This window comes from Solanum dulcamara, chromosome 9 (assembly GCF_947179165.1).
Source record: "Solanum dulcamara chromosome 9, daSolDulc1.2, whole genome shotgun sequence".
Classification (NCBI taxonomy): Eukaryota; Viridiplantae; Streptophyta; class Magnoliopsida; order Solanales; family Solanaceae; genus Solanum; species Solanum dulcamara.
Window position 1 is genome coordinate 2203642 of NC_077245.1, and position 15539 is coordinate 2219180.

General features: G+C 32.4%; 2 protein-coding genes across 3 annotated transcripts; both read left to right on the forward strand.

Annotated features, from left to right (window-relative positions):
* The first annotated feature begins 2659 nt into the window (after positions 1–2659).
* On the forward strand, positions 2660–9271 carry LOC129903460 (cytokinin dehydrogenase 5). The gene is made up of 5 exons (XM_055979019.1): positions 2660–3614; positions 4363–4490; positions 5085–5360; positions 6731–6993; positions 8718–9271. The coding sequence occupies exons 1-5, from the start codon at positions 3041–3043 to the stop codon at positions 9052–9054; spliced, it is 1578 nt and encodes a 525-aa protein (XP_055834994.1). The 5' UTR covers positions 2660–3040; the 3' UTR covers positions 9055–9271.
* A 2259-nt stretch (positions 9272–11530) lies between these two features.
* On the forward strand, positions 11531–15539 carry LOC129904187 (probable ubiquitin-conjugating enzyme E2 16). Of its 2 annotated transcripts, none has more exons than XM_055979726.1 (6): positions 11531–11672; positions 11792–11895; positions 12044–12146; positions 12566–12629; positions 14847–14935; positions 15054–15539. In XM_055979726.1, the coding sequence occupies exons 1-6, from the start codon at positions 11643–11645 to the stop codon at positions 15147–15149; spliced, it is 486 nt and encodes a 161-aa protein (XP_055835701.1). In that variant the 5' UTR covers positions 11531–11642; the 3' UTR covers positions 15150–15539. The 2 variants fall into 2 exon arrangements, with proteins under 2 accessions (XP_055835701.1, XP_055835702.1); XM_055979727.1 differs by having other exon boundaries at positions 11556–11672; positions 11789–11895.

The following is a 15539-nucleotide window of genomic DNA, read 5'->3' on the forward strand; positions in this document are numbered from 1 at the left end:
CCGTTGCTTCTCCTTTGGATCCCTCTTTCAAACTTCGCGCAGATGACAGTCCCCGCATGGATAACCCCACACTTTATCGTCACTTGGTTGGAAAGTTGAATTATTTGACCAATACTCTCCTAGATCTGTCATTTGTCGTTCTTGCACTGAGTCAATACATGTAGCAACCTTGTTTGTCACACTTTTCCGCTGCTTTACGAGTTTTACAATACCTGCGCTCAGATCCTGGTCAAGGCATCTTACTCTCTTCTGATCCATCCTTTTCTTTACTGGCTTTTTGCGATGCAGACTGGGAATCGTGTAAAGATTCAAGAAGGTTGGTTAGTGGGTTTTTTATTACCCTTGAGGGTGCTCCGATCTCATGGAAATCCAAGAAACAAATCTCCATCTCTTTGTCCTCAGCGGAGGCGGAATATCGTTCCATGCGTCGTGTTACTACTGAGCTTACATGGTTAATTCGTCTTCTTGAGGATCTTTCTGCTCCGATTTCACTCCCAATCCCACTCCACTCTGATAGCCAAGCTGCCATCCATATAGCTCGTAATCCGGTCTTCCATGAATGCACCAAACATGCCAAACTGGACTGTCATTTTGTGCGCCAACAGTTCCAATTCGGTCTGATTACGCTTTCTTGTGTTCCATCTCAAGATCAACTTGCAGATCTCTTTACTAAGCCTCTTTCTGGGGTTTCTCACAAAGCGTTTTTGAATAAGTTGGGGGTTATGACTCTCCCCTCCAAATTGAGGGGGGATGTTGGAGTACAGAAAACAAAGGAGAAGAGAGAAAGAACAATGAAGAAGACGGAACAAGGAAAAAGAGAGAGAGAGAAGTGAAGAAGGCGGAGAGATAGAGAAGTGAAGAAGGCGGAGAGACAGAGAAGTGAAGAAGACAGAAAGCTAGAGAGAGACAACTTTAACTTTTTGAAGAAAAATATCAGCCAACAGATGGATTAATCTCAGCCACACAAAACACACACTTGATGGATTAATTCTCCACCATTGAATTAAGAGTATAACAAATTCATATTTGATCATGTGATTAGCACATGAAAGAATCAAAGTTTGTTATATATTTGGACAAATTAGAATAGGACAAGTGTAATTAATTTTATCCATTCTTTTATTTTCTATTACATAGCATTGTATATAAATAGATGGATAGATGATTGAATAAGATTACACAGAAAATTCCCAAATACAGTGTCTTCATCTTCATCTTCAATTTGTAATACACCTTCATCTTCAATTTATTACAATAAGTGCAAGTATATTGGCTATTGCACAACAATATATTAAATTTCTGATAATTTGATCTTTTCATATGATCATGGTAGCCATCCATCCACCAATGGGAATGCGACAAAGCTAAAAAAATCTGTTTAATTAATTGAGTCTTTTCGTAATTATTTTTTAACTTAATTAGTTGCAATATTAAAAGCAATAATTAGGTACCACTAGTTTCTAATTTTTAACCTGATTAGGCAATTAAATTAGTAGACAGATCCATAATCAATGCTTAGATTTCCTTCGTGTGTTTTATAGCTTTATTAATTCAATCCATATGTTCATCAATCATCATTAACTTAATTTTACTTCATTCAGTTCAGGGAAGATAGACACTAATCAATATTAATTAATTAAACTATTACTTAGTTGCAAACTGTAGTGCAAATACTATAATGCAAATTATTTCCTAGCATCAAGGTTCTCAATATTTTATTCTATATTTACTTTATGAACATCATTTAGACAAAAAAAAAATATGATATAGGAAAATCACAATCATTAGTGTGAATACAAAATAAACTTCTCTTCAATTTAATAGCCCGTAAATCACATAAGAAAAATAAATCTCACAAGGTTATACTCTTTATGCAAAGAACTCGACCGAATAACATGCAGATTTCGAACCTGAAACCCCATTTGAAAGATTTCTTGCTCAACCAACTAGGCCACCTTGTAGATTCATCATTTATATTTTAGACAAATTGAATATTTGGTAATTAACTTACATATTGTTGTGATGGTGTAGTTATATACTCCAATAGTTTTTAATATTTCTTAAATGGTTCACATTGTTGTTTATAGTAAATGTGAGATCACTTTCTAAACTTTTGTTAAGTCGTGATCGGTCTATACATAATATTAAATATGTTATGGCAGAGAATAGTTCAACAATTAAAAGGTCAAAATACAAACAACTATGAGTTCCAATCAAATTAGACATCTCTTTAGTCATTTTTCCATTATAATACGAAGAAAAACCTGTTAATCAAGTACAAATTATTTATTATTATGCAAATGAAAATTATAATGAGATCTGAATATATATTATAGAAAAAGGTCACAAGTTCAAGCGTGTAAATATAAATTTATCTATATTAACAAATTTTTAATAATTATAATTGGCTATTTGAATTTTTACTAAAAAAAAATTAAAAAAACGGACCCGTCTACCATGCCTTACCGCCCACGTGAAGGTTTCCTTGAATATGTCCCCACAGAGATGCTCCGTATCCCTTAATGGGCCCCTATTATTACCCAGGCCCATCAAAATTCACTCGTGTCAGGCCTCATCCTCGCACGTGACACTTTCTCTTCCCTTCTTCATTTTCCTCTGTTCCTCTTCTATTTTTTGTCCTATAAATACCCAACTTGTATCTCACATCATAGACAAAATCCCAATAAACTCATAACTTAACTATATGCACATTTATTTATTCATTTTGCAAAATATGACCATTTCTTGCACCTTCAAGTATCTTTTGACGTTATTAATGATTTGCTCGTAAGAAAGATTTTTGAGAATCTTTTGCATGTTTGTGATTTTGGTAAATCTTTAAAGTGCAATCTGTCTTACGTTAGTCCCACGCTTTTGCTGACGATCCTGGTACTTCTCTTCCTGCCACAAGATTTTGTTCCCATTTTCCAAAGTCGCGGTATTTATTTTAAATTTTGAATTCGTCTCTATTTATCCATTCGCTCGCCTTTATATACGAATACAGTCCTATCGTTGCTCCTTACAATTTCTTGTGTTCACTATGGCTACGAAATTATTGTTAACGTTAGCAATATGTCGGCTTATTGTTACCGTGGGATTTACTTTTAACCCGAATGATCTTTTATGGCTCGGGCTTGATGGGAAACTCAGCGAGGCACCAGCCGATTTAGAATCCGCCTCGGTGGACTTCGGCGGGTTGTATAGAGCCAAGCCGATGGCGGTTTTTCACCCGGCTACATCCGAGGATGTAGCACGCCTTGTGAAGGCCGCCTACTACTCGGCTCGTGGGGTCACCGTGTCGGCTAGAGGCCACGGGCATTCTATAAATGGTCAAGCTATGACGACAAATGGCGTTGTGGTTCAAATGAGCGGCGGCTCGAAAAAGAAGTTGTTGACGAAGGTTTCGGAGAAATTCATGTACGCTGATGTTTGGGGCGGAGAGTTATGGATTGATGTGTTGAAGTCCACATTAGAGTATGGACTCGCACCAAAATCATGGACTGATTATTTGTACTTAACTGTGGGTGGTACTCTCTCTAATGCTGGGATTAGTGGTCAAGCTTTCAATCATGGCCCTCAAATTAGCAATGTCCATGAACTTGATGTTGTTACAGGTACGTTTAATTTTTTTATATTCTCGGTGTATAAGTTAACAAAATCGAAAATTATCTTGACAAATAATAGGTACTCCTAATAGTATCAATTATTATTGCCAAAAAATAAATATTTCCTTCCTTTCAATTTGTCCATGCTATTTTATTTTTTAGTCTGTTTTAAAAATAATATATTTCTTTTCTTTGGCAATTTTTTAATTTCAATTTTTCACATGTATGTTTTTAAACTCTATATTAAGTCAAAATCAATCAAATAAATTGAAATAAATAAAGAGTAGTACATTTTTATCCTCATTCTGTTTATTCTTAATTCCTAATAGCTTTTGTTGTGAAAGAAAGTTGTTTGCCAGATATGTGACTTTAGAACAATAACATGGGATGTTAGGATGGTATTTTGTCATGTAATATCTTTAGATGGGGTGTTTTAACAATTAGCTTTATTTCTGTGTTAATTATGAACCCCATTTTTTTTCAGAATATGTTTAGTTTAGATATATGTACTACAAATTTTGGTTGTACTACCACATGGGGTGTTTTTGTTTTTAAGCTTAACTACTTATCTCTCTAAGTATAATATAGAATCTCTTTATACTTTGGACAGGGGGTGTAATCATTGTAATTAGCAAGTACCAATAATTCTCTTAATAAGATCATTGTCATAATTATTGAAATAAAATTGGAAACAAATTAGTACATATATGATTAGTACCATTTTATCATAATTGATGTGACATATGTTTTAAAACAGGTAAGGGTGAGCTATTGACGTGTTCAGAAAAAGAAAACTCTGAGCTGTTTCAAGCCGTTCTTGGTGGATTAGGACAATTTGGGATCATAACAAGGGCAAGAATTGCACTTGAACAAGCTCCTCAAAGGGTATATATATATATATATATTTTTTCTCCCAATATATGATATACTAAGTAAAGTCCGTGTACATTCCACTCATTTGTTCCGACTATTTGTCAAATTATATTGAATAATATATCATTATTATACTTTCCATGGTGGGGCTTTAATTTTTTTCTTCTTAGTATTTTTGGACAAGACACGAAAGGAGGTCGCATAATTCATGACATATGAGTAATAAAAAATGGGTCCTTTGTTGGTAGCTTTTTCCAACTTCATTTAAAACCGGCATTGTTAATGTTGACATCACTTTTAATTTCCACACAGTGATGTTGTCATAATTTTAATTTATTTAGGATTTAACTTGTACATATATTTATACTAGTATTGTAAAAAAAAAATATTATACCATGTGAATTCAAGAAAATTGCAATGGGCTGATAGTCAACGTAAATTTGTCAATACATAATGAATCCTTATATTAATGTGTATTTTAACATGTTGTATCAAAGAAACAGTCTGGTTTTTTAGGTTACTATTCAGCTCCACTTATATGAACAGTTATGTATTTTATATTGTTAGTGTGTAGAAGTTAAACTTGTTTATTTAATGTACACGCAGGTGAGGTGGATTCGAGTTCTATATTCAAAATTTTCGACATTTACACAAGACCAAGAATATTTAATATCATTGCATGGAAAACCAGCTTCACAAAAATTTGACTATGTTGAAGGATTTGTTATAGTTGATGAAGGCCTCATAAACAATTGGAGATCTTCTTTTTTCTCACCAAGTAACCCTGTGAAAGTTTCTTCTCTTAAGGCTGAAGGAGGTGTTTTATATTGCTTGGAAATCACCAAAAATTATCACCTTTCAAATGCTGATACCATTGATCAGGTTTGTTCCCACTATATTCTATTAAAAATTGACTTTACATTATATATAAAACCAGTATAATAACAATAAGATAGACAGTGTAATTTTACGCAAGTGGAATTTATGGAGGATAGGATGAACGTACAACCTTATTCCTATCGGTATAAGCATTTTTTTATATGTTTAGGTTATATTTATCTGTTGTAATAGGTGATTATCTTATTTTTTAAAATTACAGATCAGATAAAGGTCTTTTAAGTGACCTAATTGATAGTGTATATAACTTAAACTTAATTGAAAATTATGCATATTTTGGTTAAAGATGAATATTCTATTGTTGCTACATCATTATTATGTTTTCTTGATAGATTACTTAAGTAATTAGTGTCTTTTTTTAATTAGTTTAATTAATTTCTTGATTCCTTCACGCATGATGTACACTAATGCTAATTTGAAATTAAAAGATGGATAAAGTTGATGATCTATCGATGCTATAAACTTTAGCTTTAATTAGCTCTCTGATTAATGCATGTTTAGTGCGAATAAAGCCTGTAAAGTATACAATAGTATTTTTTGGCTAATAGGTGGCGATGCTATACCTTAGAGGCCTATTTTTCTTCTTTTATTTTACCTACTCAATCTTCTTAGATATTGATAACATATTTTAAAATAAATTAATTATATATATAGAAGCTTTTACACTAGTATTATTTGTGGTTACTTGGTGCAATATTTAAAAATAACAATTCTGAGATAAAATGCGAAATAATTATGAAAAATCACGTCGTACTAAAATGATAGACCAGGGATGGTTAATCCCATAGGAGAAGAAGGGGAGATAACTAATCTTATGGAATATCATTATCTATTCCATGTCGATAGCCAAACTATTTGGATTAATTCGTTAAACTAATTTTAATTAGATTAGCAAGATTAAGAAATGCAGTAAGTTATTTAATTAATTTCTGACATTAGAAAAATAAGAACATTCTACAAAGCTTCGGTGTCGTTATTCCTGTTTGGTACATATCCAAAACAATTTTTTTAAACAAACAATTTTTAAAGTATAATTATTTTATTTGATGACAGCATTCGACGTAAAAAGATGGAACACAATATGCACAAGAAAACATGGAAGATCTTCCATAATCTATTAGATCCTAAGATAGAACTCAAACTTTAATTATTATTTTTATTATATGATTATTTTATTATATCTAAGCCATCCAGTGACCACCCACAAATATTTATTCCCTAAGTCTAATAATTCTGTTATTAATTTATCATTTTTTAATTGGAGTTTGCATGAAAATAAAGATAACAGCTTTTTTGTACTTTGATTTTATTATTTTAATGTTTGTCTTTTTTTAAAAATAAAAAATAAAATGCAGGAGATTGAAATTTTGTTGAAAAAATTAAATTATATACCAGCTTCAGAGTTCACAACGGACCTTCCGTACGTGGATTTCTTGGACCGGGTTCACAAGGCCGAGTTGAAGCTCCGGTCTAAAGGTTTGTGGGAAGTGCCACACCCATGGCTAAACTTATTTGTACCAAAATCAAGAATTGCAGAGTTCGATAAAGGAGTGTTTAAGGGCATTTTGGGAAACAAGACTAGTGGTCCCATACTCATATACCCCATGAATAAGAACAAGTAAGTTCTCAACCCTTGTTAATTTACTTTTATACCCCTTAAATGGATTCAAAATTAGTGAATTCTGAATAAATTACTTATGCATATTAAGTAGATTTTATATATACTATAATTATGAAATTTGATCAAAGGTATTAAATTCTGTCATACTCTTAACTAGAACTATAGCTCTTCAAATCAGCTAAAACTTGGACATAGCTACGCTACGTGTGCTTGTTTGTTCGTAAAGCTAACATTTTGTAACATGTTAAAATATGATGATAGTATGAAATTTTACTATCAAATTCAATATATTAGTTAAATTCAACAATTATACGTGGTTGCTTTTAGTGTATGACTATCTCATTAAAAAACTTAAAGTTATCTGAGAAAAGCACTCAATTATTTACTATATATATATGTATGTATATATATTGACATGATAAATTTGTACCGTCATCTACCTCTGTCTGTTTCTTACGTTGATTGTCCTTGCATGCATGCAACAAAACACTATGTATATGATTTATATAATGAATTATATGAATTTCATATATATACTTCGTTGTGGCATTTCTCATCATCATGACACAAACTTTTGTAGCATTAGTGATATGTCTATGTCATATCATCGAGTACTACTCACAATTTGGATTATGTTCATCAGACATCTCACCCAATTTTCTCAATTTTATAAAAAATTACGAAATACGTAATAGATCAAAAAAGTTTCAACAAACATCTGTATGGTATATGGTCCATTTTTAATGGTCCCTCCGTTTTCTAAATAGCTCTAATAAAAGCAATCCCTCAGTGTCTACTTTTTCGTGCAGAGTTTTTGCTGTAATTTTGTTTTGTCTGTAGCTACCAAACAAATAGCAAAATAAAATTGTCAAGTAAATAGGAATAAAACCAATATAGGAATAAAGACAAAAGTCATATTAAGTAGTAGGGCTGGAGTTAACAATATAGTTGACGAGTTGGGTTGGAGCTAATGAGCTATAGCTTGCTTTGTGTTTTCGTCCGACTTAGTAATTTTAATTCAAATTTTATATTATATATAAAATTTTATATTAAAATAATTTTAAAATATTTTTAATATAATATAATATAATATTATTTGTTTTGGATGCTAAAAGAAAAATATAGTACGTTAACACCATGACCCTCTAAAGATAAGAGCAGAGTTAGTAAAGGTTCAAGAATTCATTTGAATTTTATTTGATAATTTTTTTTTTATATAATAGTTATTAAACTTCCTTCAACTCTTTGGTATATTGATCTTTTAATATTTATAATCCCTTTAAGAAAAATTTTAATTTCGGCACTATCTAGACATCACATCGCACACCAATGCTTTGGGGTCACTGTTTTATTCTTGTTCATGTCATATGTCGTATGATAAGTGGCATGTCCACCTAAACACGTGGCGTACATGCATGATTTTCCAGCTAGGATAATGAGGACCCTTTTTTTTTTTTGGTCCAAATAAATCCAACAAAATAATTAAAATGGTCCAAATGAAACATTCAAGATCCTCTTGTCAGGAAAATCTTCTCTAGGGGGACCAATTTATTTGGCTCATGTAACATTTACTACTTCCTAACCTTATTAAAAAAACAACTCATGAATCTTCGAAAATCTTCATCTAGTACGGCATAGTCCAATTAATACGACAAATTTGTTCAAATTTATTCTTCTTTTTCCTATTATCGCTTACGGAAATTAAATTCTATGTATTTCAGATGGGACGAGAGGAGTTCGGTAGTGATACCGGAAGAGGATGTTTTTTACTTGGTCGCGTTTTTGAGGTCGGCATTGGAGAACGGTGACGAGACACAAACGTTGAATTACCTTAGCAATCAAAATTATGAAATATTGAAGTTTTGTGAGGATGAAAGTATCAATGTGAAACAATATTTGCCTCATTATGCAAATCAAAGAGAATGGATGGACCATTTTGGAGAAAAATATTGGACAAGATTTCGACAAAGGAAATTAGAGTTTGACCCTAGACATATTTTAGCGACCGGCCAAAGGATTTTTATGCCTTCTTTTAATCCTAATATTGCTTCGTGGTGACATTTGATTAGCTATTAATTAATTGATCTTAGTTATTAATTAGGATTTAGGATTAGTTAGTCATCATAGTTTTAATAGGGTCATGTCTAGTGTATTTTATGTACATATCAAGTGGGGGAAAAAAAAGCAAAATTAATTCACTTTATTATTTAGTAAACAAAAAATCTTGGTTCCGATGATTGGGCTACAAGTTTAATCTATCTTCTTTTTTCCGCAATGTGTTTGATATCTGCTATTGTGGTTTCACAACTAATTTCAAACTGTACGAACTTGATTTCATTTTGAAGGACTTAAATCTTAGATAACTAATTAAGAAAAAATAAATATTTTCTACTTTACCAAAATATTTGATGGTGTAAGTTTAATCTATCCACTTAGCGGGTAGGTTGTATATTTTGGGTAAAAATTTACAATATTCGATATTTATATCAATTCAATATGTAACATGTGTTGATTTGCACATAGACTTTTAACACTTAATCATAGTTAATTAATATGCATTCTCACCTTATTAAATCACGTAATTATCATAATTTACATAGTTTACACGTAATTATAATAATTTACATAGTTTAATATAAATATCTCAGGTGAATAAGTATTTACTCATATTAGTAACTAGTAATTTCTTTGTCTTTTCTAGAAGTGTAGTACGGTCGAGGAGTGACTGATTCCAATTTTTGACATTTTGCACGCATAAGTCTTTACATTTTTTTGGCAGGGCTTCATATATTCTTCTTGAATATGACCTATCAATTAAGAGGTCCTCTTCAAGAATATTTCACAAATAATAATAAAAGAAGAAAAAAACTTTTTTTTTTGTCTCTGGCTCCTTGCAACTTAAACCACTATTTGTAGAAGAGAAGAGAAGCTTTACATTTGTGAAAAGAAAAATGAAAAAAACGGACATATTTGTAGACATTGGAGCATTTGGAAATTAGAATATTGTCAAGTGTTTCATGATCTAAAGTTGTATTTTGAGCAAATAGAAATATTATGTTAGACCAATATCTATATTTTGTCAGTAAAGCTGAACAATATTTGAGCAAATATTAGATCGAGTCTAAATGTTGTCTTGAAAAGAATTTTCAAGAATTATATTTACAATTTTAAAGATAGAGAATTAAAATGATAACATGAAAAATGGACATTTGTGTAAATCAACCAACCATTTTTGTAGTAGATGACTGTGAATTTTTGTTTATTGGGCTGGACCCAATAACTTTTGTCAATCACTGAGGTTGACCCAAATATGTGTTCCTTTACAATTGAGCCCATCTTCTAATAGACCCATCAATATGCTTTGTGGATGAGCCCAAATTTGGCTAAGAAACAATTTTTTTTAACTAAGAAACCAAATGGCCCAATGGCCGAAGAAACATTTGCAGCCGAGTGGCCATTGGCCATTTTCTGGTAAGGCAAATGTCATGGCCAATTTATTTGTAAACAAAATTTGCAATGGCCACTGAGTGTAATTATCTCTTTAAATTAAAGATATATCAAATTTATCAAAATATCATGATCTTAAATATGTTATATAGAAAGTTAGAATTAAAAATGAAAGAAAAAATAGCTTTTTTGGGGGAGTATTAGTTAACAGATTTACTATCTGATTTAACGAAATTTGACTTTATTCTCCCTTTTCTTCATTTATTTTTCATATTGTAAGGTCCAATTTATTTTTGCTTATTGGTTATTCAGATCTTAATTGTGCCTTCTTTTTTTTTGGGTCGACCTCATGACTTTGACAACCCCTTACCTTATTTTCCCTTAATTCTGTCCAAAAAGTTGAAAATACAAATCTTTTTTACTTTTTTGACAATTCCAAAGTAAGTTTCTATAGAAAAGAAGATATCTCAATCAGAATTCTATTCAATGTTACTACATGTTACTCGGACATGTCTAATACAAAATCCTAACATCATAAATAATGCACAACCAATTAATTTTCTAAATTTAAGTCCCAATCAATTCTTTCAAAAATAAATTTCATACAATAAAAATTTGTTGGCCTATGTTGTTAACTAATAAGCCTTTGAACGATTAAAACATGAAAATAATAAGGTAAAACTCAAATTATTACTAATAAGATGAAAAGTTACGTAGTTAGCAAAATAATTGAGTCTCCATCTACTTTTTCTATGACATAAAATGTAAAGATAAATTACATGGAATGAAACAAAAATGTCAAATCTAGATCGAATCTCTTTTTTTCCCCTCTGAATCTAATGCGTCAAAAAAAAGGAGATAATAAAACTTTTTAACCCTCCAATAAAAGAATAAACTTTTGCCAAAATCCCACGTGGACCTTTTTTGTCACGTGAACACCGCACGTGAGTAGTATCCATCTCATCAGAAAACCCACTGACCCGATTTGATCAGTTTCTGAAACAAAATCTCCATCTTTTTGAATTTACAACATCATCCCATTACGTTTCCTTAGTTATAAAAAAGCCCCAAAATTTCTCATCACTTTACATTTTAAACCCCCAATAAATCAATCCACTCGACGTCCACTCTACGCAGACCAGTTCTTTTTCCATCTTTTTATCTTCCTGTAACAACTCACCCCACACCCCGTCGACGCCATGACTAGCCCTTCTGTTTCATCTCGCAAGGTTTGTTTTTGGGTCTATTTGTAAAAAGAAAAAAAATTGAATCTTTTGTGGATTATATGATTTATTTATTTTTACCTTTTTGGCAAAATGGGGTTGTTGATTGAGTTGAAATGTAGTAGGCTTTGAGTAAGATCGCTTGCAATCGGTTGCAGAAAGAGCTAATGGAATGGCAGGTTAATCCTCCTGCTGGATTTAAACACAAAGTTACTGATAATCTTCAAAGGTATTATTTGCTCTTTTTTTAATGAAATTCATTTTTGTGTTGAATTTCAAGAAAGAGGGTAGATTGGAAAAAGGAAAAAGATTTCAGCTTTATTGTTTTTTTAAAAAAAAGATGAATTGTTTGGAATTTTTGTGTTTTTGGGTGGTAGATGGATCATTGAAGTTAATGGGGCACCGGGAACTTTGTATGCAAATGAGATGTATCAGCTTCAGGTTGATTTTCCTGAGCATTACCCTATGGAAGCCCCTCAAGTGAGTTTTCCTTTTTTTTATGTTTTTTTTTATGAAGAAAATTTTCTATTGCTGTTTTTGTAGGTTAATTTAAGGATCAAAGAGGTCACTAAAAGAAGGACTAAGTTTTGTTTGGTTGAAGATATAAGCAGTAGATATTATCAGTTACTATATTAAGATTTTCTTAGGCTTTGTCAGTAGGGTGAAGTGCAACATTGATTAAAAAGGAAACACTTGAGAAAATTCTTTATTACTATAATAAACGAATCAAAGTGCTTTAATATGTATGTGTGTTTTTGTGTTGGTTTAACTGTTTTTTAAATACTTCAACGGGGAGTCTAATTTCTGTTGTCGTATGTTTGGAATGTAAAACATTAGTTTGATTGTTTGATATAGTAATTTTCCTTCTTTAAAAGTTTATTTATCTCTTGACTTGGCAGGTTGTTTTTATCCCTGCAGCTCCATCGCATCCTCACATTTATAGCAATGGACATATCTGTTTAGGTTTGTTTTCCCATCATATGCAAAGCTTTTGTTTGCTCATTTGATCTTAATTGCTTCCTATGATGCAATAGCGTAAAGTAATCTATGTGGCACTTGAATACGTAAGGAATAAAAACTGGATATATCTTATAACTGTACAACATGAGATGAGTGAGAAGTATTTTCCCCATAATTCCTCAGCATGGCCATTTTCCTACTGTATCTTGAATTGGTACGATTATGGTATTGCAATTGTGCTTACTGTGATGTTGTTGCCCCTGTTGCATCCTTGATTATGGTTCTCTGGTTTTCTTTGTTTTCTTGTACTAGTATGTTGCTTCTCAACAAGCAAGTTGAGTAAAGATGAATTCTAGCCTGGATATGGTTGTTTTGATTTGGCTCTGTGGACTTGTGGTGCATTCTTTCGTTTGTGTATTTGTCTGTTGAACTCATGTTTCTGGAAATGAACATGAAAAGAAGTCATTAGTGTTTAACATCTTCTGGTTACTTTGAAGCTTAAATTTGAGCCCCTTGGTCAAATCTACTTGTTAAAACAAATAGATGAATTCAGAGTATAGCACTTGATTGCTCTAGTTCTCTGCACCATGATTATATCTTATTTTAGCAGCCACCTTTAAAAATGCATAATTATTGGAATTCCAAAGATGTTGATTCTTAAAATTGGTTGCTAGAGTTTTCCTGGTTATTGGAGATTATCTTCCTATTACAAACATTAGTAATTTTGAAATAAACCAAATTGGCCCAAGGAACTACCTAATATTACCATTTTAGGCTAGTGAGTTATGTCCATTATTCCAAATTATGTACTCCCTTTGTTTCAATTTATGTGGCTTACTTTTCTTTTTAGTTTGTCTAAAAAAGAATGTCACTTCTCTGTATTTAGTAAGTTTTAATTCTAAGATTCCTATTTTACCCCTAACGACACTCCTTTATAAGAATGGCATACCATTTTTAAGACCACAAGATTCATAGGGTACTTTTGGTATGTTATATACACCTTCAACTTGGTCGTCCGTCAATCTAAGATACATAAAATGAAATGGAGGGAGTAGTATATTATAGTGCCGAATGCCGATACACCAATTATTCTAAGACTAGTTTTCTTTCTTTATTTTGTTTCCTGGTAATATTCTTGTACCATGGAAAATTCCTCTTAAACTATATATCAAAGTCATATGTAGGGTTAAATTCTCTTCACAAATTTAAAAGTAATCCCGGGTACGTGGAGATGGGTAGAAAAATCCCGGCCCATTATCTACTGAGTTTCGAATCGTGCACCACTTGGCCCTTGGAATTTCTCGGTTATAAAAAAAGGTAATCCTGGGGTTCATAAATTGCAGCAACAACTCTCCCGTTTAGGAGTTGATGGATGCTTGTATTCCCTGTTCCATGACTAGATCATCTTTCGACATGTTGGCATCATTTAGCTAAAGGTTAGAAACTATTATGTTGTGTACTTGGCAGTTGGCATCATCTACTTGTTCTCTTCTCGTTGTTTTACATTTCCTTTATGCACTTTGTTTCGTTATTTATCTTTTATTGTGAGAGGGGGAAGAGTGGGGGGGTCATTAGGGGCCTGAATTTTTCTAGCTAGTGGTCACTGGTATGGTTGGTTAACCTTTATTCTGATACTACCATGTTATTTAGGTAGACTCTCCTTTGTAAGATGCTCTGTTTGGAAGAGGTGTCAGATGGTGCTGCAGAATATTGATTTTCCAAAGACTAGGCGATGTAGTGCCTACGAACAGAACGTGTACCATTATTTTAATCACATGTTTGTGGATACTGAAGTAGTCAGGTCTTGTTGGATATTTGTATATGTTTATGGGGAATAGACTTTAGTCATCAGCATATGCATTGACTCCTCTGGAATACTAGCTCTTTGGTTTTGGAGCCACAACCCACAATTTAGACCTTATACTTTTAGATAAACACAAACTTACTGCTCTGAACAGAAACAGGAACATGTTATGATCTTAAACTGATCTATATCTGTCAATTCTACTTAAGAGGAGAATGGCTTAATTCTGTAGCACGTCACCCGCTTCTACAACTAACAGACATGTATTATAGGGTTAAATATTACTCTGTATGATGTCTATTGCACAGGATTTTGGTTATTGTTTTGTCATAATATGCTCGACCCCAACCGAAAAAAACGAGTAATAATATTTGTGATTCAGTATTGACTGTTGTGTTGCTGCTGGTTGGTTGCAGATATCCTGTATGATTCATGGTCCCCTGCCATGACTGTAAGTTCCATCTGCATCAGCATTCTCTCAATGTTGTCTAGCTCAACTGCGAAGGTCCGTTAGCATTACACTTCAATTGAATTTTACATTTGTCATCTCTTTATTTGTTCATGAACTTTTAACCTTTTGAGATCAAGACCTCATATTTACCTTGTTTTTGGGATTTGAACAGCAACGTCCTGCGGACAATGATCGCTACGTGAAGAACTGCAAAAATGGAAGGTCTCCCAAGGAGACCAGATGGTGGTTCCATGACGATAAAGTGTAGTAACATAAGCTACATATGATTGCAACACTTAGCGACTCCAACTCCCATACCAACTGAAAAGTTCTCTCTTCCATTCTGAAAGCAAAGAGAATTTGGTTTATAAAACAAGTAGTAATAGAAGAACAACCGACATTCTGAATTTGCCAGCTTGCATTGTGCGCTGAGCAAAATTTTAAAGCTGATGTAAAGCAGCCTTTACTTGTATAGCAGAGTTAGTGCTTCTGGTTGAATGTGATACAGAAGCATAGTTTGGAAAATTGTGTTTTATGTTATAATAGCTGTGGCCTTAAAAGCCGGCCCTTTATCGTCCATCTTACGTGTGAAAAGTACCATGTAATCTAAACTTGCTTTGCTTGATTATAAGTTGGAGCTCAAAGTTCTACTATAAAA

Coding starts and splice junctions, on each gene's coding strand:
- LOC129904187 (XM_055979726.1), top strand. CDS start 11,643: ATGACTAGCCCTTCTGTTTCATCTCGCAAG. Junction 12,630..14,846: donor CAATGGACATATCTGTTTAG/GTTTGTTTTCCC, acceptor GGTTGGTTGCAG/ATATCCTGTATGATTCATGG. Junction 14,936..15,053: donor TGTCTAGCTCAACTGCGAAG/GTCCGTTAGCAT, acceptor GGATTTGAACAG/CAACGTCCTGCGGACAATGA.
- LOC129903460 (XM_055979019.1), top strand. CDS start 3,041: ATGGCTACGAAATTATTGTTAACGTTAGCAATATGTCGGCTTATTGTT. Junction 3,615..4,362: donor TGAACTTGATGTTGTTACAG/GTACGTTTAATT, acceptor GTTTTAAAACAG/GTAAGGGTGAGCTATTGACG. Junction 6,994..8,717: donor TACCCCATGAATAAGAACAA/GTAAGTTCTCAA, acceptor TATGTATTTCAG/ATGGGACGAGAGGAGTTCGG.